Here is a 27,710-nt window from a genome sequence, read left to right on the forward strand (position 1 = left end):
AAATGATAAATTTCATAGTCCTGGTAAAAGCCATAATCATTATACAAAAAATAGGGTGATTGCTTGCTCAAGAGCTACTTGTCTTCAGAATAATCACCTACCAACCATTGCCTAATTTCAGCCAACCCCTAATAGGTCAGGGAGAGAGTTGTGAAAATTACCTTGGGGTCAAATCAGTCTCCCTGGTCTTTGCCCCAAATGTTGGGACAAGACAACCTGAACCTGAGCCAGTCCTTGTGTGAGGAGCAGGCAGCTGAGGCTGGTGGGGGAGGGGAGGGCAGTGTGAACCAATCAGAAGCACAGTCTGTGGACATGAAACAATGAGCTTCTGATGAGGGTGTGGCCTGGAAAACAGTTTTTAGAAAAAAACTGTCATTTTGTGGGTCCACTATAGACAGACATGGCATTTCTGCTGTCTTCAGGATAATGTCACCCAGGCCCCTTTCCTGTTTTCTGCACTCCTGAAAGATCTAGTCCCTAATCTAGGCTCTGGCTTTTCCTCAACCTTGGAGAAAAGAGGAGGTATGTGGAAGTAGGAGTCTCAGTAGGAAGAATGGTCAAAGAGCTAAATTTGAGGGCAATCATGGGAAACAGGCAGGTATGGAGCTTAGAAGAAAGACGGAAATCCTTTGGCTAGGAGTCAAGGTTCAAGCTTGGGTATATCTCTGTGCCAGTCTTTTAAATGAGGTTAGAAGTTTGAAAGCTTAAATGTTTTCTCATCTTGTTTAACCTGGATGCTCTGTCTTTCGAGCTTGCCCTCTTTATTTTCCTTTCTTTTATGACTTATAGACCTGGGCTTTCCAGCTTTGTGACCTACAGCAAGTATACCTCTCTGAGCTTCAGTTTATCTATAAATGGAGATCAGGCCTACCACAGAGTGCTATTTTGAGGATTAAATGAGGCAACCTTTGTAAAATGCCTCACATAAAAAGGTCTTAATAAATTACAATTACAATGTAGTAAGTGCCTATGCAAAGTATCTCTATCACTAATCACTTTTTGATGATGTGGAATTTTAAAGCCATAAACGAAGTCTTCTAAAATAGAAAATGTATCTTGACCTCCTGTCCTGAGTGTTCATTTTTAATGTCTATGCTTTTCCAGCCCATAAACAAATAATTTTCTTCTTTTAGTTCCCCTTCCTTATTTGTCATCTTAATCTCCAAGTTCATCTATTTTCCTTGTCTAGTAACCATAAACTTAGAAAAATCTGTCCACCTCTTCAAGTCACCTTAGTTAAAATAATAGAATCTTAGCAATCATCTAATTTATTTTTCCACCAAATATAAGAATCACCTCTACAACATCAAAGGTGATATACCTCTCACAAGAAAATCCATTACTTCCTAAGTCTCCCCAGTTTGAATGTTTATCCTTACATTGTTTAAAATTCCACCTAGTTGATCCTCCTAGAGCAACAAAGAGTAAACCTAACTCACTTTCCACACAGCGGTAAAATGAAAGCAAAACAGCCTGTATTGTATGTATGAGGAAGGTGTGGTATTACCAAGACTGAAGGGGATGGTAGTAAGGTTGCCAGATAAAATGCAATATTTGAGGCATATGTGTATTTTTTAAAATATTGTTTATTTAAAATTCAAATTTAAGTAGACGTCCTCATTATTACTTGCTAAATCGGGCAATCCTACAAGTGGTAGCCAAAGACAACATAACTGAGATAGCCACTGAGCTGGGGAAGGAAGGAAAAGAATAGGACTTCACCCCTGCTTGGGTCTGCTCAGTCCTGTTTGGGTCTGTGTTTGCTCAGCACATCTCTGGAAACCTCTTCAGAGCAATGATGCCTACAGAAACCTGCTGTCTAAGGTCAGCTATACTCTGATAAATTGGCTCCTTCCACTGAGGAAAAATCTGCCAACTTCCCTTTCCCTCTTCAGCCCTCCCATGATCCTTATTCTTGCTTAGCCAAATGCAGTCAGTACCTGAGGGAGAAAGTAGGGGAGTTCTTTTGTTAACTGCAGGGGCCCACATTAGACTTTGTACAGGGACCTGTGTCTCCTAGTTATCCCACAATTTTCACATTTCAGTCCAAATATCGGAAGACAACATCCATTTTCCACCCAAATGCCATCTCCTGACTTAACATTTTCAGTCTCTCCCACCATTCCTCACATTCCATAGTCAATGAACTTCAAATAAAGTGGGCAGAACTAAACCCAATATTCTGGATTAGATTTGAATGCTGCTTATGTACCTTAGATTGCATTGCATCCAAATGACCAATAAACTTATGGAAAGGGGTTTAATCTCATTATCACCAGGGAAAACAAAACCACAGATAACACAAGTCACCTACCAAGATGTATAAAAGTTAAAAAGACTGACAATGCCAAATGTTGGCTGGGATATGGAGCTACTGAATTCTCATAACTCACTTGTGGGAATATAAATTGGTACCATCACTTTAGAAAACTGTTTGGCAGGATCTATTCAATCCCAGGATATGCACATGCTATGACCTAGCAATTCGACTCCTATGTATATGCCCAAAAGAAATGCATACACATGTTCACCAAAAGACAGGTACAAGAATTTTCTTAACAGCATAGGTCAATAGTAGAATGGATAAATACTTGTGGTATAATCAGGTGATAGAACACTATAGAATATGAAAATCCATACAACATGGATGAGTATCACAACATTTGAGCAAAACAAACCAAACACAAAAGAATATATACAATATGAGTACATTTATATAAAGTTTTAGGAAACTGGTAAAGGTAATCCATGATGGTAGAAATTAGAGGATACCTTTGGGGAGAAGGGTAGAGGAGTGACTGAGACATGGCATAAGAGGGGTTTCTGGAGTGCAGTTAAAGTTCTCTTTCTTGATGTGAGTGGAAATTATATGGATTTGTTCATTTTATAATCATCAATCTATACACTTAGGATTTGTGTACTTTTCTGCATGCATGTTATACTTCAATAAAAAAGTTTTTTAAAAGATAGCCTTGCACTCGCAGTAAATCTAGTTTTTTCACACCATGTGCTTATGCATTTGATTTTGTTAAAATTCTAAATATAGCACTTTGCATTTATTCTTCTGAAATTTCATTGTTATTCCAGTCTATCAAGATATTTTAAGATCCTAATTCTGTCACTTACTGCAGTAGCTCTCCTTCCAATTATATCTTTATCAAGTCCTCTAGCATTGCACATGGAGGTATCCCTCTGAATTGGAACACTAATCACTATCCTTTAGGTCTGATTGTTAAACCAGTTAACTGTATTTTCATCATTCCTATAATTTTGTATCTTATCCACAAGGATATAAGAAATTTAGTCAAATGTCTTGTTAAAGTCTCAAGGTATCCTTTGCCTATAATATTCTTTTCATTTAAAAGGTTAATAACCCTACAAAAAAAGAGAAATAAGGTTAGTTTGGTCTTGGACTCTAAATTAATTTTGGATCCTTTTATTTACCTCTTGCTGATCTGAGTGCTCATATATTATCAAGTATGATAATGGCTGGGCTGCTCACAAGTATTTCAGCTCTCCTGCACACATGGTGGATTGCACTTCCTTGTGTACTTAGTGTGGCCATGTAATTTGCTTTGGCAGTTTCTTGTGAGTAGAGGCAACATCTATCACTTCTAGGAGAAAACCTTAAGAAGGAGTCTGTGCCTTCTCTTTTCCTATTGCCTTGGTGGTATCCCAGCCTGGGTCCCAAAGAGAAGGCAACAGCATAGAGCAGAGCCCCTAATCAACCTATAATGGACATGTAGCATGCACAAGAAATTTTCCATGGTGAAAAAGGCAGAAACTAAAGTGCTGAGTAGTGTACTATGTTTAAACTTTGTCCTTATTTTTCCTTTATTAATGTTTCTAGCTTTGAATAAAGTCTAGCAATCCCTCTAGATTTTCTTAACTTGAGTATGTTAAGATGCAGCTCATTCTGAACATTATTTTCTCATACCCTTTTTATAAGTTCTGCACTTACAAACTCAGTATCTGAAATTTGCCAATTATTTTATTTATTTGCTTATTATCTACTGACTGTTCCTGGTGATGCATGCTGTAGTTTTAATTGGGTTTTAATGCTACTCCCTTTTTTTTTTTTAACCTTATTTGTATAGTTTTATGCTTCTCTTTCTACCTTTTGTTCACTTCTTGACATTTGAGTGTAACAAGGCTTTTCCTTTTAAAGATTATTCTATACCTAATATTTAGTACTCACTTTTAGAGGTTTCTATATTGTTAAAAGTTTGTCTATTAAATATACTGATATTTTCCCCGGTTTAAAAACAAAAAACAAAAAACAAAAACACTTTCCATAAATCTAAGATGTATGTGACTGTGGCCTATTTTTCCTTTCCAATACTCATGTATTCCAATATGACCTATGACTGCTGGAAATTACTAACCCATTCCTCCCTGCTGGGCAGAATTAAACAAAAAATAACTTCTCTTTTTTGATTCTCCTATTTTCTTTATCACCTATTCCAGGAACTTGTACTGCTTTGAAAAATTTGAGGATTCCTGTTCAGGCTATTAGAGCTTTCTTTGGGGGGGGGGGGGGGGGTGTTTTGTTTTCTACAACATTCGGGCATGAACATTTAATCTGCCCCAGCAGCTAAAGAAAGGCCTTAGAAATCCTAATGACTTGGATCTGAATGAGCAACAATCAAAATCTCAAAATTTCTTTCTACTTACAGTTTAGGGCCTTTCACTTTTCCAGCTATCTCAGAAACACCCACATACCTTTAATTCTTTCCCTGTATATAACACAAACCACAATACACTTAATCTCTTGTACATACAATACTCTACTCTGATATTCACCTGCATATAAATATTCCCATACATAAACTCAAATCTTCTTTTTAAAAAATAAAAAAAATTTTTTTCCAAAAAGGGTGGAGAAAAAATGAGAGCCCAAAAGGGAGGAAGAGGGGGAAAGGAAACAATAGGATAGAAGGGAAGGGAGCCTAGTTTGAGTGAATAATGTGAGTGGCCCAACAACAAGTCTTGCACACTTAGGGCTTACCCCCTTCTAGAAAAAGGATGGACCCACCCAGCTACTCTCTTCCACCCCATTCTCGTAATAGTGCTCATTTATATAATACCTGTTCCTAGTTGGATATCCAGTCTGAGAGGTTTTTTCCCTCTGTATACAGAAAACACTCTTTTGATGAGTTGTTTTGAACTCAACAACTCTGGCACTATTACCACCATTCAATCACTTACTTAAATAAGCAGCCCACAAGTTAGAACAAAGCAGAGGGAGAAAAAGAAATAGGAAGGTCATTAAATGAATATGTCAGATTTCCTCCATTCCCATTTCTTCTTTCTTAGAAGGTCTATTTGGGGACTGCTTCCTGTGACCATAAGACCCTGAACGTTTGCCTTGAACATGAGCGCTAGAAAAGAAGAATCACAGGACCGAGCCATTGTCAGAATAGCAGCTCATTTACCAGACCTCATTGTCTATGGAGATTTCTCTCCAGAGCGACCATCTGTGAAATATTTTGATGGAGTCTTGATGTTTGTTGATATTTCAGGCAAGCGCAAAAGGGATGTTTAATGTGGGTGAGGAAAAGGCTTACATCAGAATTCACAAGCAGAACTTGAGTGCACAGTGGGGGTGCCATTTTCCAGCTTCTGGGCTGAAAAACAGGAGTCAGGGAATACTCTGTGAACCTGGCTCTCTCTCATTTTCTCTTACCCCAGCATAGGGTAAATCTAGTCATGGGCAAATCTTTAAGATGCCCACATCCCATCCCTGGAACTTCAGGCTCCAGTTTCCCTGTCCCAACTTCACTGATTTATCCCCCCCAAGCCTCACACAAATCCCAGTCAAAACTGACCTCAGGAAATGTTTATCCCTTGCCTGCAAATTTGCCGCCTCTTCAGAAATGTTTGAATTCTGTATTTGCATTACTATGGAAAGAAAGTTCTATTCCCAGTTAAAGGACTTGCAGTCATTACAGCAATATAGAGAAATTTGGAATGAGGAGTATCACAGAGACTTTTCCTGACTTTTGAAATAATAAACATAGAGGAGGCTGCAAATCTGGCACTTGATAGGTCAATAAAATAATTAAAGAAGAAAGCCTGTCCATTCTTTAAAAGCTGAGGTCCATTGCTGTCTAGCATGGGCCTCTTCTGGCTCTATTTGATTCCTCCAAGCAGTCAAGAAACCAACTGCACATTTATTACAGGTTTTACTGCAATGACTGAGAAGTTCAGTACAGCCATGTACATGGACCGAGGGGCAGAGCAGTTGGTGGAGATCCTCAACCACTACATAAGTGCAATAGTGGAGAGTAAGTGTCCCTTAGATTTCTGGCTTGAAAATGTTTCAATTCATTGTTTTTTTTCTGCATTTGTTAATTATAACCTGATAGAGTACAATTGCCCAGCACTTGTCACTTTCCCCATGAAATAAGTACAAAACCAGAATTTCTGAAATGTAATAAAGTATAAGTAAAGGGATATTATCAAAACGTACTAATACAGACTATTTCAGGGAAAAGATGTTTTGCATTAATTAAAAGACTGAATTACAGACTACTTTTAAAGGAACTATAATAGATCAACACACAAAAATTAGTAGTGTTTCTGTGCACTAGTAATGAGCTATCTGAGGAGGTAATCAAGAAAAAAAATTCCATTTACAACAACAACTAAAGGAATCAAATATCTAGGAATAAACTTAAACAAGGATGTAAAGGACTTGTACGTAGAAAACTAAAAAACATTGCTAAAAGAAATCAAAGAAGACCTAAATAAATGGAAAGACTTTGCCCATTCACGGATTGGAAGGCTAAGTGTCATAAACATATCCATTCTACCCAAATTGATCTACAGAGTCAGTGCAATATCCAATCAAAATTCCAACAGCCTACTTTGCAGAAATGGAAAAGCTAATTATCAAATGTACTTGGAAGGGTAAGGGCCTCAAATAGCCAAAAACATCTTGAAAAACAAGAATGAAGTAGAAGGACTCATGCTTCCCGATTTTAAAGCATATTATACAGTCACAATGGTCAAAACTGCCTGGTATGGCATAAAGATAGACATATCAATCAATGGAATTGAAATGAGAGTTCAGAAACATACCCTCAGATCTATGGTCAATTGATTTTTGACAAGGCACCCAAGTCCACTCAACTGGGACAAAGCAGTCTCGTCAATAACTGGTTTGGGGAGAACTGGATATCCATAAGCAAAAGAATGAAAGAGGACCTCTATCTCACACCTTATACAAAAATTAACTAAAATGGATGAAAGACCTAAATGTAAGAACCAGGATCTCCTAGAAGAAAATGTAGGGAAACAGCTTCAAAATCTGGTGATAAGCAGTAGTTTCTCAGATTTTACACCCAAAACACAAGCAATGAAAGAAAAAATAGATAAATGGAGCCTCCACAAAATCAAATACTTCCATGCTTCAAAAAACTTTGTCAAAAGGGTGAAAAGGCAATGGGAGAAATATTTAGAAACCAATTATCTAATAAGGGTTTGATATCCAAAATGTATAAAGAAATCCTACAACTCAAGAATAAAAAGACAAACCAATTAAAAAATAGGCAAAAGACTTGAATAGACATTTTTCCAAAGAGGAAATACAAATGGCTAAAAAGAACATGAAAAGATGCTCAGCTTCACTGTCTGTTAGGGAAATGCAAATCAAACCACAATGAGATGAAGCTTGTTATTGCAAAGGAGAGGCTAAGCCTACTTATAATTGTGCCTAAGAGTCTCCCCCAGAGAACCTCTTTATTGCTCAGATGTGGCCTCTCTCTCTCTCTCTCTACGCCCACTCAGCCCACTCAGCAGGTGATCTCACTGCCTTCCCCCCTATATGGGTCATGACGCCCAGAGGTGTAAATCTCCTTGGCAATGCAGGACATGACTCCCAAAGAGGAGCCTGGACCCAGCATCATGGGATTGAGAAAATGTTCTTGACAAAAAGGGGAAAGTTAGATGAAACAAAATAAAGTTTCTATGGCTGAGAGATTGCAAATGGAGGTGAGAGATCACCCTGGAGGGTATTATGCACTATATAGATACCCTTCTTAGGTTTTAGTGTATTGGAATAGCTAGAAGGAAATTCCTGAAACTGTGGAAATGCAACCCAGTAGGCTTGACTCTTGAAAACGATTGCATAACTACGTAGCTTACATGGTATGATGGTGTGATTGTGAAAACCTTGTGGCTCACACTCCCTTTATCCAACATATGGACAGCTGAGTAGAAAAATGGGGACAAAAACTAAATGAAAAATAGGGTGGGATGGGGGGTGGAATGCTTTGGGTGTTCTTTTTCACTTTTATTTTTATTCTTTTTGGAGTAAGGAAAATGTTCAAAAATCGATGGGGGTGATGAATGCACAACTATATGATGGTACTGTGAACAGTTGATTGTACACTGTGGATGATTATAGGGTATGTGAATATATCTCAATAAAACTGAATTTAAAAAAAAAACATAATGAGATATCATTTCCCACCTACTGGAATGGGAAACTACAAGTGTTGGAGAGGATGTGGAGGAATGAAAACACTTATTCCCTGCTGGTGGGAATATAAAATGGTGCAGCCACTGTGGAGGACAGTTTGGTAGTTCCACAGTGTTCCGGTTTGCTAATGCTGCTGTTACGCAAAGTACCAGAAATGGATTGGCTTTTATAAAAGGGGGCTTATTAAGTTACAAATTACAGTTTTGAGGCCATAAAAGTGCCCAAACTAGGGCATCAACAAGAAGATGCCATCACTGAAAAACGGCCAATGGCGTCCAGAGCACCTCTGTCAGCTGGGAAGGCATGTGGCTGGCATCTGCTGTTCCTTTGCTTCCAGGTTGTGTTCCAAAAATGGCATTCTCCAAAATGTCTCTGGGTTTCTCTTAGCTTAGCATCTCCAAATGTCCTTCTTTTTGCATCTCCAAGCATCAGCAACCATCTTGGTCTCTCCAAAAGCCTCTCTCAGCTGCTCTTGGGGCGTTTTGTCCTGTCTTAGCTTCTCAGGAGCAAACTCTGGGCTAGCATCTCAAAGCGTCAGCAAGTGTCTGGGTCTCCTGGCTTAGCATATCCTGGGGCATTTTTGTCTCTCTGCTCTCTGTGTGAGATCCCTTTAAAGGACCCCAGTAAACTAATCAAGACCTATCCTGAATGCGTGGGGTCAACTCTCCATGGAAACATTCAATCAAGAGGTCACACTGTAATAGGAAAGATTAATAAATCTGCCCCCACAAGATTGCATTAAAGAATATGGCTTTTTCTGGGGGAGATAATATATCTAAATTGGCATACTCAGAAAGCTAAGTATAGAGTTATCTTACTACCCAGCAATCCCACTACTCGATATGTTCCCAGAAGATCTGAAATCAGGGACATGAACAGACATTTGCACACTGATGTTAATAACAACATTATTTGCAATTGCCAAATGATGGAAACAACCTGTCCATCAACAGATGAATGGATAAAAATATGGTATATACATACAATGAAGTATTCATCAGTAAGAAGTCCTGAAGCACACAACAACATGGATGAACCTTAAGGACATTATATTATGTGAAATAAATCAGACACAAAAGGACAGATATTGTATGATCTCACTGATATGAACTAATTAAAATACGTAAACTCATAGATGTAAAATATACAATATAGGTTACCAAGATATAGAATGAGGCTAGAGGAATAGGGAACGTTTGCTTAATATGTGCAGAATGTTTTACTAGGTTGAGCTTAAACATTTGGAAATGGATAAAAGTGATGGTAGCATGTTCTTGTGAGAATAACTAACAGTGCTGAATTGTGGGAGAATGTGGTGGAAAGGGGAAGTTTAGAATCATGTATGGCACCAGAAGGAAGACTGAAGGTTGAAATATGGGAATGTATAACACAGTGAATCTTATGGTGGACGATGACTGTAATTAGCTGCATAAATATTAAAAAGTTATTTCGGCAGTGTTACAGCTCTTTTAGAATTTGTCTAGCAGGTTTTCTGGCTTTAGCCAGAAAACCCTTAAAAAAAAAAGTTATTTCATGAACTAGAACAAATGTATGCACTATTATAAGGAGTTAATAATGAGGGCTATATGGGGAAAATGTACCTATTGCTAACTATGGACTATAGTTAACAGTAATATCTTAATATTCTTTCATCAACAGTAACCAATGTACAACACCAATGTGATGGGTCAATAATAGGGGGAATAAGGGGTATGAGATGTTTTAGATTTTGTTTTTTATTTTTATTTCTTTTTCTGGAGTAATGGAAATGTTCTAAAATTGATCATGGTGATGAATGCACAACTACGTGATGATACTGTGAGCCATTGTATATTTTGGATGGTTCATAGTAGTACTTTTATATTCAATAACTCAAAAAAGCTAGTATAGTAAAACCCAAATGTTGTCATTAAGATTGCTATTGCTGTTTGAATAGATGAGTGAATTTTAATAAACTTATCAGTAATTTGTCTCCTAATGGTGGCTTCTGAAGCACCTACTGCTGACTGAAAAGTTTGGTTTCCTTTTCAACTTCAGCTTACCATCTTGTTTGCATTATTAATTTGAACTATTCATGAAGAAAAGGACTTACTCTGTTTAAGGTAAACTCTAGGTCTAGGCTTTTATCCATGCCCTAAGTTGCCTAGTAGTACCCTAATATCACTACTAGACATGTAATGCTCCTTAAAAGTAGAAAGAGTGTCTGATTCCTTTTTTGCATTCTACTCTGCACCTAGTATACAATTGGTACTCAACAAATTTGTGATGATGCAAAACTAAGAAAAAATGCCTATTTATGTCATAAAGTCCAAATAAACAGAACCCAAAGTGACCATGTTTGTGGTTTCCCCATTGCCTGCTTCTCAATTCTTGTGGAGTTGTGTCAGTCATCCAGCCACCCATGCTCACTTGATTCCCAGCCCATAACATATACTGATGAATAAAAAGCATTCCATTATGCTTGACCAGGAGGGGTATAGCTATCCTCAGGCCTCATCAATAACCCCATATTCTTCTTTCTTGTCTTTTCCCATTAACAGAAATGGAGCATGTATAAAATCTAGTTCAATGTATTCATTCTACAGTGAACAAAACAGACCCAATTGGGTTAAGTGACTTGTCCAAGATGGCAACTTTTGTATAACGTATTCTCTACATTACTGGTCTCTTGCACCAATTTCTATTCCATTGAGGAAGAATGAAGTTTTCTTGTTAGGTTTAAGAAATCAGACTTCAACTTAACTTATTTTCTTATTTTTTTCTCAGAAGTGCTGATTTTTGGAGGAGACATCCTAAAATTTGCAGGTATGGAAGCTTACAGAGATGGAAGGGGTAAGAAAGGAGTCCTGAGGTGCCTGTGTTCTGACAAAGGGAAGCATCTCAGGGAAAGTATTCGCCAGGAGAATGGGTGGAAGAATGTTTGAAAAGTAAGTTCCTGTACAGATTTCATACAAAATAGAAGATCAAAAGCTTCTGGTGTCTGTCTCTTAAAGGTGACGCACTACTAGCCCTGTGGAAGGTGGAGCGAAGGCAACTGAAAAATATTATCACGGTGGTAATTAAATGTAGCCTGGAGATCCACAGATTGTTTGAGACCCAGGAATCTGAAGAAGGCCTAGATATCCGGGTCAAGATAGGTAAATATTTAAGAAAGAATAGTTGCTACAGCAGTTTGGATGTGGGTCCTGACTCGTGAGGAATCTCTCCCCCAAAGAGAAAACAGTGGAGCATGGTGGCTCAGCCCTACCATCATGTCTTGAACTTTGGATTTAGGCAGACCAGAATGTAAATTATGGCTCCTTCACTTACCATTGAATGAATGTGAGCTGATCATAATACCTACCACAAAGGTAATTACAAAAAGCAAATTAAAGTAGTGCCAAGCACATAGTAACTGTCAAGAGCTGAGCTGAGAGCTGCCAAGTATTGAAAAGTAGCCAGTTAAGACAACAAGCCAAAATGAAAGTAACAGTCAAGTCTTTAATCACTTAGCTGTGACAGTATAAGCAAGAGGCTAATCTGGAGAAAAGCAAAGCTTCCCCTGTTCTGTTTTTCCCAGTGGAATGGCACCATCAGGCAAGGAGCAGATGGATCAGTACTGACATGGGGTCATCTCACTGCCAAGGGAGACTTTGTCTAGTGAACAAAAGGATCCTGCAATTTTATGGATTTGGCAACTGGGAAGAAGGAGGGCTGGGGACCTAGGAATGGAAAAGTCCTGAATACTGAGTCAGAATGGAGAAGTATCTTGTAGGTCTCCCCCTTCTCCCCCTGATAAGGAGGTCTCAGCAGAGTTGCCTTCTTTAAGGAAGGCCTGAGCCTCAGAATGCAGATAAATGTAAGAGCATGGTTGGCCAGGGGCCTGAGTTCTTGTTGCAACTCCCTTCAGAGACTGGAGTACACCGGCTGTGCACCAAGTCTGGTGTGGGGATGGCAACTTTCCCCCCGAAGCCTGTCAGGTAAAGCCTTTATAATTGACCTGAAAAATCACCCATGGGTTTTTTAGCCAGGAGCCAGACTCCTCAATAACCATTCAACAAAATAGTTATTATTATTATTATTGTTATTATTTTGTCTTGCTGCTTGTCAACTATGTGCAGCATTAAATAGTGAGTAGTTTATCATTACATAGAATCAGCAACATTGTGAGACCAGTCATCCCCTACTTCACAAAAATGATGTGCAAAACACCAGTCAGCCTGCAACACAGCTCCAGCTTTATAGAGGGCTTTTTATGATCACACATATATTATAATAACAATAACATATATTTCCATATGGCTTTGCAAACATTACACACTTTTTGTCATTTCCACTTCACCAAAGTCCTGAAATATAGACGTTATTGTATCTATTTCAAAAGTGGGGAATGAGATTCTGAGAGAGATGTGAATGATGAGTAATAGCTAGAGCTTATGGTTGGTGCTGTTGGTGTTAGTTAGCCTCTGCCTAACTAAATTTTGTAAACATAAAATTCTGAGGCGTCAGAGTGAGTGGGAACCTCAGAAGTTATCCAATTCATTGCTTCTCAACCTTCTTTAACCTATGTTATGTTATTAAAAACATATTATATATTCTGTCAAAAAAGTCAAAGTCATTATAATAACAAGATTTTTTCCTCATTAACACCCAGCAAATCTTGTGTAGTCTTGAGGACGATGAGAACCCGTATCCCTGATGTATATGCTGTAATTTCCTGTAATGTGTCTGAGCAGCGGAAAGGGCAGGGAGTATGCTTTGAATGTCCAGAACATGGTAAATAGTGACTAGCATACTTTAACACTGAAGATCTTCAACTTGAATGTGTTTGCACTAAAAAACTCTTCAATTATTTATTAAGATCTCAATCTTCAGTATACATGGAAGGCTGAGCATCATTATGTTTCAGTTGGCAAACCATATATATTATCAGTAGAAATCAGCATTGACAACCATTGTGCACAGCAGAGAGCAAAGAATTAAAAAAAAAAAACTTAATTACAGACATTTATTTTTTTTTTTTTTTTTTTTTTTTTTTTTTTTTTTTTTTTTTTTAATCATCATTTTATTGAGATATATTCACATACCACGCAGTCATACAAAACAAATTGTACTTTCGATTGTTTACAGTACCATTACATAGTTGTACATTCATCACCTAAATCAATCCCTGACACCTTCATTAGCACACACACAAAAATAACAAGAATAATAATTAGAGTGAAAAAGAGCAATTGAAGTAAAAAAGAACACTGGGTACCTTTGTCTGTTTGTTTCCTTCCCCTACTTTTCTACACATCCATCCATAAACTAGACAAAGTGGTGTTTGGTCCTTATGGCTTTCCCAATCCCATTGTCACCCCTCATAAGCTACATTTTTATACAACTGTCTTCGAGATTCATGGGTTCTGGGTTGTAGTTTGATAGTTTCAGGTATCCACCACCAGCTACCCCAATTCTTTAGAACCTAAAAAGGGTTGTCTAAAGTGTGCATAAGAGTGCCCACCAGAGTGACCTCTCGGCTCCTTTTGGAATCTCTCTGCCACTGAAGCTTATTTCATTTCCTTTCACATCCCCCTTTTGGTCAAGAAGATGTTCTCCGTCCCACGGTGCCAGGTCTACATTCCTCCCTGGGAGTCATATTCCACGTTGCCAGGGAGATTCACTTCCCTGGGTGTCTGATCCCACGTAGGGGGGAGGGCAGTGATTTCACCTTTCAAGTTGGCTTAGCCAGAGAGAGAGGGCCACAATTTACAGACATTTAAAGGGACTATTTGTCACTGTCTACTGTTTACAGATCATTAAAAAATATTTTGTGTGTATGCCATATTTTATAACATTCTGTTGTCTGTTGCTCAGCACCAAAATCTTGATCCCCAAAAAAAAATGAAAAAAAAAAAAAAATCAGAGGCAACATGGCTGAAACAGAACACCTGATTATCAAAACGTTACTCCTTTTCCCCAACCCTGTAGCTATTGCCTGAAATTCTACTCTAAGGATTTCTTTTTAGTTAAAACCTCAGTCTCTGATAAAATGCAGATCTTCCCCAAATAGGAATTATTAAAGTTGGTCTCCTTCATTGCCTTAGGTATAAATACATTGAAGAAAAGGTAAAAACACGTTGGGGAGGTAGGGCCATCTAGGGAGATGAATGTCACAGAAAGGTGAAAACTAGTAGCTGAGCTTCCTAGCTTTGGGAGAAGGGGAGTTTTGTAAGGCCTGGGGCTGAAAGAGACATTCTCTGGTTCTTGTGTTAAATTTTCAGAACCTAGATTTTACTCAGAAGTAGTACAATCACACCAAGCTTCTGATTTTCCCAAGAACCAGTGCTGTTGGGGAATAACTCGGAACTTCTTGTGCAAACCTATTGCTTGCCTTCTTGCCAGGACTGGCTGCAGGCCACATCAGCATGTTGGTCTTTGGAGATGAAACACACAGCTACTTTCTAGTGATTGGTCAGGCGGTGGATGACGTGCGCTTTGCACAGAACATGGCACATATGAACGATGTCATTCTGTCACCAAACTGCTGGCAGCTCTGTGACCGGAGCATGATTGAAATCGAGAGGATTCCAGACCAGAGAGCAGTTAAGGTAAGTGTGATGATACCACTTGCAAGAAGTTCAGCCAAAAGAACGACTGGGAAGGCTGGTTCCATGAAGCTCCTGGGCTGGTGACTAAGGTCTGGGCTGGTTAGGTTAGGCCTGCTTAAGAGACCAGGACACTTCTGGGAGGAGCAAAGACTGGGGTGTTCAAGGAGGAAACAATTAGACTTCTCTCTGTGGCTACCTAAAGATGTGGAATTTGATACTGAGTCCTTTTGGTGGTGGGGAGGGATTAGTGGCCTTATTCAAGGATCAAGGAACAGAAATGGTCTCCTGGCTGTTCCCTAGAGCAGAAGAGTATAATTTTGAGGGCTGACATTGGTCCTCACTTTCACTACCCAATCCCTTCAGAACCCAGGGACAACGGGATCACTGAAGGCAAGGATTAGAGGTGAGTGGGTACAGCAAAGTATAGTTGCAGTGAGGGAGACCTTTCCTATGGCCCTGCCTAGTAGAAATCACTCTGGTTAAGGTGAAGATTGACTGTAAGCAGAACTGTCCTTGGAATAAAGCCAATTAGTGAAACTGTGCTTTGAGAGTGTGAGAAGAGGAAGAGAGCTGTGTTGCTAGCTGAACTAAGGGAATGGAACTACATGGCAAGCAGAAAGAAAAGACAGAGAATCATGTAGATGCTGCAGATGCTGGCAAAAATGGGAGGCACTCCCACACAAACACGTCAGTCTACAGCTCTCACCACCACCACCACTCGCTCTTCCAGCAATCACATTAAGGCTATACGACCTGGCTGACCAACAGAAACTCCCCAGTCCCCATCTCCTTCAATCATTTCCTACACCTTTTAAGTTAAAAAGAAAATAATTTTAGACTTACAGAGAGGTTGCAAAAATAGTACAGAGACTTTCCATATATATCTCACCCAGCTTCCTCTAATGTTAACATCTTACATAACCAGAGAGTGATTCTCAGAATGAGGAAATTAACAGTTAAAATACTAGTCACTTATTAAAGACCTTATTTGAATTTTACCAGTTTTTTCTTTAAGGTTCTCTTTCTGTTCCAGGATTCTATCCATAATCTCACATTGCATTTGTTGTCATTTTTACTTAGTCTGCTGCACTCTGTAACAGTTATTCAGTCCTTCATTGTCTTTCATGGCCTTGATGCTTAAGAAGAGTACTAATCAATTATTTTGTTAAATGTCCCTCAATTTGGTGTTGCTGTTTTCTCATTATTAGACTAAGGTTATGCATTGTTTGGACAATAATACTACAGAAATGATATTGTGCTGTTTTCAGTGTACCAATCAGGGGGTTCATGATATTGATATGTCTTATTATTGATGATGTTCCTAATATCTTCTCAGGCATCAGAGCCCTTTGTCCCTTTACACTTGTAAGGAAGAAATGGTATAGTTTAATCAGATTTTATTTGAATTTAAATGTTATGAGGGAAAAAAAAAGACAAAAAAGTTCTGAGAGGTTACAAAGTATACAGGTTTGTCCCCTGGAATGACCCTCCATGGATACTGAAGATTGGGACCTTAATAAATAATTGAAGAGTTTTTTAGTGCAATCACATTCAAGCTGAAGAGCTTCAGTATTAAAGTATGCTAGTCACTATTTACCATGTTCTGGACATTCATACTCCCTGCCCTTTCAGCTGTGAAAGAATAACCAAAAATCTTTCATTTTATTTTATTTAGGTTAACTTCTTAAAACCACCTGCTACTTTTAATTTTGATGAATTTTTCACAAAGTGTATGAGTTTCATGGATTATTATCCTTCTGGTCGCCACCACAGTAAGTACCCTCCAAGGACAAGAGCCCCTGCCTCTACTAGTGGTCATTTGGGTCTTACACCCACACCAACTGCTCCCTTACAAGTGTCTGAACTCCTTAATACGGCTCTTACTGGCACACAGTGAAGGCCCACTTGCCCATTCTCCAGAACAATGATTCTATTTGCAGCCCTCCTCAGGCCTACCACCCCTCCCCCAGCACTGACTCCTTTCCTTCATCTTCCAAAATTTGCTCATCTCCCTCATGAGCAAAGAAAAGAAAAAACTTCTTTGACGCCTACTTTCCCTCCTTGACCTTCACCAACAAACTTCTTAGAAGAGTAATCTGTATATTTTTGCCTTTTCTTCTATGGTCTCATTTTTTAATTCACCGAATCAACATTGATTGCATGTGCCCTGGAGGTATATGCTCGCCTCCAGTTCAGTAGGAGCCTCTGTCAGAGGCTTCTACCCTCATGCCTGTTCTACTGAAACTGTTTAGGTCAACTGTTTATGATCATCAATGTGCCACACTAGGTGACCTCTTCACAGGACTCATCCTAAATGGTTGCCCTTAAATTGCCCTCTCTTTCTGTATACTATCTTCTCCTCTTTCCTTATATTCAATAATATTCTTCTGTCCTGGTCTTTATTTTACCCCTCAAACCACCCATTTTCAGTGTCCTTTGCTTAACCTCTTTAAATGTTGGTGATTCCAGGGATCTGTCCTTGACCCTCTAGTTACGTCTGGGTGAACCACTCATTCATGCCTAACTTCTGTATGACTTCTAGCAGTGCCAGGACTAGGGCAACACAAGCCAGGCATACAGGGCACAAAATTTAAGGAGGCACTCACTCTCAAGGTCATGCGAGTTGCTTGCCTCACCCAAATCCTAACTGGCAGAATTCAGTCCAGACTTTTGTCCTGAATTCTAGACTCATAAAAAAAAACTACCTATGAGTCATCTCTACCGGATATCAAACAGGCACCTCAACATTAACATGCCTAAACTCTAAGCTATTTATCTTTCCCTAAAAATTGTTTCTTTTTCCAAACTAGAAACCACAGAAACATATTTGAATCTTTTTTCTTCCTTGTTATTTATGTAAGTTTAAATATTTTGAGCATTATAAATAGTAGATTGTACTTTTACATAGCTGGTAATGGGGCATGGCAGAACTGTAGGAAAATTGACCAGGAAAGGCCACAAAACCCAGAAGCTCCAGAGATAAAGGAGAAAGCCCAGTGACACTACCTTCCCCTTGGGCTCTACCCCATCCCATTCACTGGATCTTAGGGGTGCCTTCTTTAAAGTGTTCCTTTAGGCTTTATTTGGGGCACAGACCTCTCTGTGCCCATTGCTACCACATGGTCCAAGCCTTTGCAACTTCTGCCTTCTTCCTAAGCTCCTTGCCTCTTTCCACAGTCTATTCAACATCTCTTCTTAATCTCCAACACTCACATGGGATTTCAGCCACGCTAGAGTCTTCACCAGTCCTTTTACATACTTTGCTCATTCTTGGCTTTAGCCTACTTTCTTCCCTCTGCCAGTCATGCTCTCCTCAATCCTTCTAGTAAAATCTCATAAGTCATTCAAGATCCAGTTAAAACTTCTCTGAAGCTTTTTCTAATTAAATTTGCTCATATTGATCACTGCTTCCTCTGAGTCTCTCTGGTCTGGTCCTTATAATCTTTTTTTCACATTTATTTTTTCCATGCATATTATATTTGAATGTCCAGTGAGATGATAAAGTGCCTCCAGAGAAAAGCCCAAGTTTTCTAGTTATTTTTTTTTATTCCTGCTCAATGCTTAGCAGAATGTACTAGGTAAACAATAAACACTTTCAAAATCAAATTTGCTTCTTAATTTACATCACTTTTAGGCCTCATTTAAATTTTTTCCTTGCTATTCATCTCATGATTTTTTTTAACCTTATTATCCTGCCAAAAACTTCTCATCATTTCTCTTTTATTTTTTTGTTTTCTTCATACTCATTACTACCATCTTTTATCAGTCTATCCTAGAGTATGGAATTAGTGATTATTATAGTGAAGGGAACCATTGTCTTGTAGAGATAATGGAGCCCACTTGTTCTTTTCCCAGACAAGGAAATAGAAGACAACCAGGGCATGGAAGTAAATTGTCCAAGGTCACACAATGAATTTGTATCAAACCTGGGGCTGAAAGTCAGTCTCCTGACTGTTAGTCCCGGTGCAATTTCAACTTTTATCATCCCCTTCTTTCATTCATCGTCCTCCTCAACTACAATCCCTTCATTTGTCCATTCCCATATCCTGTGGCAATAGTTTTAGCTTAAGTCCAAAGTTGAAAATACTCCTCAAGTCCCAAAGTGTGATGACAACTAGAACAGGATTGTGGTCTACTTGCAGCTGAATTCTGGGAAATTCACAACCTCTAATAAGTTCCCATCAGTTATCCCTTGGCCTTTGTGGCACTAGGTGTCCCAGAATCCCACGACTGAACTGCGAGGACTCTGTCCAAGGGAGTGGAGACTGGGAAGCTCCTCTCCAGGGCTGCAGGGCCAAGCCTCCCTTCCTGAGTCTGCCCCTTCTTTCTGCCCTCTCAGAACTTCTGAGGCTTGCATGCATGCTGGAGTCTGATCCTGAACTGGAATCATACCTACAAAAGTATGTAATGGAAAGCATTTTGAAGCAGGTATTTTCATAATTGAATTGACTGTTTTTGGTGGTGGTGGTGGGGGAAGCAATATCAGGGATCTTGGACAACTGCAAAGGTTAAGAAAAACATCAGCTAGTAGAACATTCCATTGAAATAAAAAAAGAGTGGCCCTAACGTTCTCTGTAAGTAGGTATCTACAACATTTTTTGTTCAAGCAGGACACTTTTGAGAGTTAAAGGGGGCATTATTCACAATTACTCTGTGGCAAGAGGCATAAACTGGGACTGTGTTGCCTCACAAAACTCAAGCAAACTGGAACTGACCTAAGCATACAAGAATATATAGTCACTCTGTATGTCATACGGCCCAAAGATATCTAGTGCATGTGCATTGGAACACTATTTCTCTAAGTTACTTGCATTATATCTTCAGCATTGAAATTTAACAAAAAAGGTAATTTAAATTCTCAGAACTACCTCTACCCTCAAAGTTTTCCACCTTCATTCTCCTAGCTCCAGACTTTCTCAAATATGTTAACCCATGAATTCTAACTATGTCTTAGCACTCACCATATGCCAGGTACTCTGCTGTTTCATGTATTTATTCTTCACAATCCTTGGTGTGAGTGTGTGTGTATACATATGTGTATGTGTGTGTATATATATATATATATATATATATATATATATAAAGTTTACAGCAATTTGTATTGGATAGGTTGCCTTGATTGACCACCTCTTTTTTTTTTTTTTAAATTAGAGAAGTTGGAGGATTACAGAAAAATAATACAGGAAGTACAGGGTTCCCATATATTCCCCCTCACACATATAGTTTTCCCTATTATTAACACTTTGCATTAGTGTAGTATCATTGTTAAAATTGATGAAACAATATAATTAAAATTAAACTCTTGACTAGTGTCCATAATTTACATTAGGGGTCACTGTGTTGTCCTGTTCTATGGTTTTTAAATGTTTGTATTATGCTAACATATATGCAACCTAAGATTTCCCCTTTTAACCACATTCAAACACACAATGCAGTAGAATTAACTACATTTACAATGTTGTGCCACCATCACCACATTCCATTACCAAAACTTTTCCATCACCCCAAAGAGAAACTCTATACTAATTAAGCATTAACATCCTATTCCCTACCCCCAACCCAGCTTCTGGTAAACTGTATTCTAGTTTCTGACTCTATGAATTTGCATATTCTAGTTATTACTTCATATTGGTGAGATAATACAGTATTTTTTCTTTTGTGTCTGGCTTATTTCACTCAACATGGTGTCTTCAAGTTTCACCCATGTTGCAGCATGTATCAAAATGTTATTCCTTTTTATGACTGAATAATATTACATTGCATGTATATACCACATTTTGTTTAAGCATTCATCTGTTGATGGACTCATGGGTTGCTTCCATTGTTCCGGTTTGCTAATGCTGCCCTTTTGCAAAACACCAGAAATGGACTGGCTTTTATAAAGGGGGTTTATTTAGTTGCAAAGTTACAGTCTTAAGGTCATAAAATATCCAAGGTAAGGCATCAACAATCAGGTACCTTCACTGGAGGACGGCCAATGCTGTCCGGAAAACTTCTATTAGCTGGGAAGGCACGTGGCTGGCATCTGCTGATCCCAGGTTGTGTTCCAGCTCTACTCTCAGCTCCTGTGCATTCTTCAGTGTCAGTGTCAGCTTTCAATGGCCATCTTCAAAATGTCTCTCTGCTGCAGCTGCTCTCCAAAATGTCACTCTCAGTTGCTCTGCGGTCCTTCTGTCTGTGATTTCCTTTATTTGACTCCAGTGATCCAATTAACACCCACCCTGAATGGGCGGGGTAACACCTCCATGGAAATTATCCAATCAGATGTTTCACTCACAGTTGATTGGGTCATATCTCCATGGAAACACTCAATAAAGATTCCAATGTAATCAACACTAATACATCTGCCCCCACAAGATTGCATCAAAGAACATGGCTTTTTCTGGGGGACATAATATATACAAACCAGTACATCCATCTTCTGGAAATTGTGAATAATGCTGCTATAAACATCAGTATGCAAATGTATGAGTCCTGGATTTCAATTCTTTGGGTATATAACTAGAATAGAATTGCCAGGTCATGTGATAACTCTATACTTAACTTTCTGAGGAACTACCAGACTGTCACAGAAGCTGCATGATTTTACCTTCATCCCTATGAATGAGTGTACCTAATTTCTCCACATTCTTTCCAATACTTGTTTGTTTGTTTTTTCCATTTTTTAATAGTAGCTATTCTAGTGGGTATGAAATGGTATCTTTTGTGGTTTTGATTTGCATTTCCCTAATGGCTAATAATGTTTAGGATCTTTTCATGTGCTTTTTGGCCATTTGTATATATTTTTTGGAGAAAAAGTCTTTTGCTCATTTTCCAATGTGTTGTCTTTTTATCTTTGAGTTGCAGGATTTTAAAAAATATATTCTGGATATTAAACTCTTATTGGATATGTGCTTTCCAAATATTTTCAAATATTTCTGTAGGTTGTCTTTTTACTGTCATGATAACATCCATTTATGCACAAAGTTTTTAATTTTGATGTAGCCCCATTTATCTATTTTCTTTTCATTGTTCATGCCTTTGGTGGAAAGTCTGAGAAACCATTGTCTAGCATAAGATCTTAAAGATGCTTCCTTATGTTTTCTTCTAGGAGTTTTATGGTTATAATTCTTATATTTGGGCCTTTGATCCATTTAGAGTTGATTTTTGTATATGGTGTGAGGTAGGGCTCCACCTTCATTCTTCTGCATATGGATATCCAGTTTTCCAAGCAACATTTGTTGAAGAGGCTATTCTTTCCCCATTGAGCGGACTTGGCATCCTTATGGAAAATCAGTTGGCCATAGATGTGAAGATTTATTTCTAAACTCTCAGTTTGATTCCATTGGTCTATATGTCTGTCCCTGTGCCAGTACCATGCTGTTTTGACCACTGTAATTTTGTAATAAGTTTTAAGATCAGGAAGTGTGAGTCCTCAGATTTTGTTCTTCCTTTTCCAGATGGCTTTGGCTATTCAGGGATCCTTACCCTTCCAAAAGTTTGGCAGTTGGCTTTATCATTTCTGAAAAGTAAGTTGTTGGAATTTTGATTGGTATTATATTGAATCTGTAACCACATTGGGTAGAATTGATATCTTAACAATATTTGTGCTTCCAATCCATGAACATGGAATGTCCTTCCATTTATTTAGGTCTTCTTTGATTTCTTTTAAGCGATGTTTTGGAGTTTTCTGTGTAAAATTTATTCCTAGATAAATAATTCTTGTAGTTGCTGCTGTAAATAGAATTTTTTCTTGATTTCAGATTGTTCATTACTAGTGTATAGAGACACTTCTGATTTTTGCATATTGATCTTGTACCCCGCCACTTTTTAAAATTCATTAATTAGCTCTTGTAGCTTTGTTGTGGATTTTTCAAGATTTTCTACCTATAGGATTGTGTCATCTGCAAATAGGGAAAGTTTTACTTCTTCCTTTTCATCTGTATGCCTTTTATTTCTTTCTCTAGCCTAATTGCTCTAGCTAGAGCTCCCAATGGGATAGAATTGAATGTATTCTAGAAGATACAAGGCTGTGAAAATATGAAGCAGAATTCTATTTTTCACCCAAATTATAAATATAAGAGAGTCAAAAGGCACAGTAGTTCTTTCTGTGATGCCTCTTATTGGCCTGAAGGAGCTAGCAGCTGGGGCAAGGGAACAATTGCCAGCCAAAAATTAGCAAGTAGGTAAGTCCCCACTGAAAGAGATTTTGATATAGTATGTTCCATTTCCATCTGCTCCACTCTGGGCTGGCTCTGCCATGTTTTACTTACACACTCAGATAACTTCAAGTTTTGCAAAGGATCTCAAAAGAACTCCTGATGAATGCAAATCAAAACCACAATGAGATATCATCTCACACCTACCAGAATAACCACTGTTAAACAAGCAAGCAACTACAAGTGTTGGAGAAGATGTGGAAGAATTGGAACACTTATTCACTGCTGGTGGAATGTAAAATTGTACAGCCACTGTGGAGGACAGTTTGGTAGGTCCTAAGGAAGCTAAGTATAGGATTGCCTTACAACCTGGAAGTCCTGCTACTCAGGATATTACCCAGAAGATCTGAAAGCATGGATACAGATAGACATTTGCACACCAGTGTTCATAGCGGCATTAGTTGCCAAATGATGGAAACAACCCAAGTGTCTATCAGCAGATGAATGGATAACAAAATGTGGAATATACATATAATGAAATATTATTCAGCAATAAGAAGGAATGAAGTCCTGAAGCATGTGATGACATGCGTGAACCTTGAGGACAAAATGTTAAGTGAAATAAGTCAGACACAAAAGAACAAATATTTTATGGTCCCACTGATATGGACTAATTATAATATGTAAACTCATAGACATAAAATGTAGAATATAGGTTACCAGGATACAGAATGAGGCTAAAGACTGGGAAATGGTTGCTTATTATGTGCAAAATGTTTAACTAGGGTGAATTTAAACATTTGGAAATGGACAGAGGTGATGGTAGCACATAACATGTGAGAATAATTAACAGTGCTGAGTGGTGTGTGAGTGTGGTAGAAAGGGAAGTTTAGAGTCATGTATGTCACTAGAAGGAAGTTGGAAGTTAAAACATGGGAACATATAACACAGTGAATCTTGTGGTGGACAATGTCTGTGACTAACTGCGCAAATATAAAAAGTTCTTTCATGAACGAGAGCCGATGTATGGCAGTATTATAAGGAGTTAATAATAGAAGGGTGTATGGGGAAAAATCTACCTATTGCAAACTATGGACTATAGTTAACAGTAATATTTTAATACTCTTTCATCAACAGTACCAAATGTATCACACCAACACTATGGGTCAATAATATGGGGGAATAAGGAGTATGGGAGGATTAGGGGTTTCTGTTTTATTTTTATTTCTTTTCTGGAGTAATGAAAATGTTCTAAATTTTATCATGGGGGTGTATGCACAACCATATGATGGTACTGTAAATCATTGATTGTGTACTTCAGAGGGTTCGTATGGTATTTGAATATGTCTCAATAAAATTGTATTTAAAAAAGTACTCCTGATGATGATTGGTGCATGGGAATGGGGGTGGTCTCATGAGGCAGGATCCACTGCCAACGATACATGCTAAGGAAAGCTCTCTGCCTTGCAGATTGATGACAAACAGCTTCGAGGTTATTTGTCTGAGCTTCGCCCAGTAACAATTGTATTTGTGAACCTGATGTTTAAGGACCAAGACAAAACAGAAGACATAGGCCAGGCCATCCAGGATGCATGTGTGCATATCACTTCTGTTCTGAAAATCTTCCGGGGACAAATCAATAAAGTCTTCATGTTTGACAAGGTAAATGTGAGCTAAAATATGGGAATCTACCAATAGTTTGAGGTTAGTATTCAAGCCCAAGGTGAAATGCAGGAAATAGACACTAGAAATTTAATCTAGAAATAACAGTCCTTATTTATAATTATAATAATAGCTTACATGGCAGATATGACACCTACTATGTGCCAGGCATTGTTCTCAACACTTTACATATGTTAATTCATTTCATCCTCATGACTGCCCTAAGAGGTAAGTACTCTTCTTCTTATCCCCATTTTTTAGATGAGGTGCTGAAGTAGAAATATGGCTACTGAGACAAGGCTAGATTAAGGTTTGCTCATGGGTCATCAAGCTAGCAAATGGTGGGCTGGGATCCAAACCCAGGCAATCTGCTTTCATATTCTGCATTCTTAACCACTATGCTCTTAACACTATTTATGCTCACTATACATACAAATAGTCTCCAGCCAGCATCTAATGCATCTCCCAGAATGGTCTGTATTTAATAACCTTCACTTCTCAGAAGCTTGTTTCCAATAATTCCATCTGCCATATCTGTACCTCCAGTTTCCCTTTCAGTTTCATCTTCCATTCACATTTAATAAGTTCAGAAAAAAAAATAAGTAATAAACAAACAACGTATTTTGTTTATGAGATTCGTTCTTCTTCTCAGGTGTCATTGTATCTTAAGAGCAGAGCACTTAATTACTGCCCCACCCTCATCATTCACTAATTCAATAAACATATATTGAGAAGTCGTATAAAACTGAAAACTAGGGCTGTGTAGCAAGGATGAATAACTCACACACATAACCAGGCAGAAAGAACAAATTTTATTAGAAAAGAATAAACTCTATGCTATGATAATTCTGAGATCGTGATACTTCCACCCTGGCATGTCTAGTATCTTCTGTATTTATTCACAAGTACGGTAAGAAAAGAGTATAGAATCTAAGAGAACAGTCTTTAATGTCCTGGAGACATAGGTCCAACAATTCTTAGCTGTGTGACCTTAGCAAGTCATTGAACTTCTCTGAGCCTTGATTTATTCATCTTTGAATGGGGATGGTATTTTCCTCAAATGGTATAATGTGTGTGAAGCACTTGTTGCCAACCTGGCTCACAGTCAACATTCAACAAATGAGAACTGCTGTTACCATTACAGGAGTTAAGTCAAAGGGCACAGAATAAGTCAAATGCTCACCTTGCCAAGCCACTAGACAAAATTTCCAGGCAAAGCACACCAACTGGTTCCCCAGAGGGGTCACCCTCTAGTCTTTACACATATCTGGAATCAGAGCTTCCTCCCTCACATCAAGACAGAACCCAGCCCCTCTTAGGATCTGACACTTGATCAGATTCTTTATGGAGAAGGTTGAAGAAATTGAAGCATTTTAGTGTCCTTTTGCATTTCATCAGGATCTAACAATTATAGACTAAAAATTTTAATCCATTGCCCTTTATTTATTGTCGTGTTTTCTTACAGATAACAGCATCTGACTTAGGTCATTTTATAAGACATGGACATTAAGAATGTCAAGTTTTGGGGTTTAATCTCCGTTTAGAACAGTTCTGTGCCAACAAAAACCACTCCCAACTTAATAATAATAATATCTGAAAAGTATTTTACAGTTTAAAAAGTTCTTTTTTTAATACATATAACATTAGTCCTTTTAATACCCCAAACAAACTCAGTAGGTCTGTATTATGTCCATTTTCAGATTGAGAAATTGGGGTTCATAGAGTGAAATTGACTTATCCAAGTTTCCACATTTGGGAAGTTGCCTGAGAATATAGATTCTCTGATTCCACAGCTGATACCTTTTCCACTGCCCTGTGCTACTTCTTAGGCTTAAATTTAGCACCTTGCAACATAAGATCTTGGCCACAGGATAGAACAGGGAGGAGAGTGCACACAAATAACTCATTCTTATCTTTGGAGCAAAAGCAAGGATCAAGCCCTTTTCAAGGACAGAAGCCCTACTGTTGATGATGCACCAGAAGTTATGTGACGTTTACTGCTAATAAAATAGGCTTGAGAGAAATCATGATAAAGTCTGGTTCAGAAAGTGAAAATTGCTGCTGAATATCCAGTAGGCCTTCTGACTGGTCCAGTTTAACACTCACTGTCTGCTAGCTGTGTTTGCTAACTCTCTCCTTCACAGGGCTGCTCCTTCCTCTGTGTGTTTGGTTTCCCCGGGGAAAAGGTACCTGAAGAGATCACTCATGCTTTGGAAAGTGCTGTGGATATATTTGACTACTGCTCTCAGGTTCACAAAATTGAGTGAGTATTGGCCCTGATCCCACCTGGTGGTCCCTTATTGGATGTGGAGAGACAAAAGGACAAAGGAGAGGGCTGATTTTGACTGGATGCCCTTCTTGCCTGCATTAATTATTCACCTAATATATTAGTAGGGTAGGCAAGCTCCAGCCCTGAGGAATTAAGGCAGGGAGATGGTAGAGGCAAGGTGGAGAAAGGATACTCTTCCTAACAAGTCAGAATGTACCAGGTTTGCAAGAGAACTGGGTTCTCTCCCTGTACTTCTGGCTCACTTCTTGGTAGAGGTTAAAGTCCCAATACCATGTTGAGACCTGAGTTGATTTTTAATAACTGGGAGATGAAGACAGTGCTTGGGTTGAAAATTTATGTATTAATCTGGCCTCAAGATGACCCACTCAAGATAAAACTGTTAAGAAGGTAAGATTTGCCATCCCCAACCCTCATTGCCCGAGAGCCCAGTGCCCTTAGGATTCCCATCCCTAGTACCCCAATACCCTGACTCGCTGGCCTACGTTGGTCTACCCTACCAGGTACTACCTCCTTGCCCTAAATATTTCCACCTCCTCAGCCCCTAGTCATCTATATATGGAACT

The 27,710-nt window shown here is 38.5% G+C and overlaps 1 protein-coding gene and 1 non-coding gene across 2 annotated transcripts in view; both read left to right on the forward strand.

The window, feature by feature from the left end:
* Positions 1 to 5,248: 5,248 nt before the first annotated feature.
* The window catches only part of ADCY10 (adenylate cyclase 10), a 131,509-nt gene continuing 109,047 nt past the window's right edge, over positions 5,249 to 27,710 (forward strand). The window contains exons 1-9 of the mRNA XM_037825428.1: positions 5,249 to 5,522; positions 6,183 to 6,287; positions 11,252 to 11,290; positions 11,479 to 11,622; positions 14,852 to 15,057; positions 16,733 to 16,829; positions 19,397 to 19,485; positions 24,666 to 24,857; positions 27,002 to 27,120. Coding sequence (XP_037681356.1) covers positions 5,375 to 5,522; positions 6,183 to 6,287; positions 11,252 to 11,290; positions 11,479 to 11,622; positions 14,852 to 15,057; positions 16,733 to 16,829; positions 19,397 to 19,485; positions 24,666 to 24,857; positions 27,002 to 27,120 — 1,139 coding nt within the window. The 5' untranslated portion in view covers positions 5,249 to 5,374. The remainder of the gene's footprint in view (positions 5,523 to 6,182; positions 6,288 to 11,251; positions 11,291 to 11,478; positions 11,623 to 14,851; positions 15,058 to 16,732; positions 16,830 to 19,396; positions 19,486 to 24,665; positions 24,858 to 27,001; positions 27,121 to 27,710) is intronic.
* On the forward strand, positions 9,939 to 10,000 carry LOC119528325. Its single transcript, XR_005215633.1, has one exon. It is a non-coding gene; the product is annotated as a U7 small nuclear RNA (small nuclear RNA).

The sequence above is a fragment of the Choloepus didactylus genome, chromosome 2, assembly GCF_015220235.1.
Source record: "Choloepus didactylus isolate mChoDid1 chromosome 2, mChoDid1.pri, whole genome shotgun sequence".
Classification (NCBI taxonomy): Eukaryota; Metazoa; Chordata; class Mammalia; order Pilosa; family Megalonychidae; genus Choloepus; species Choloepus didactylus.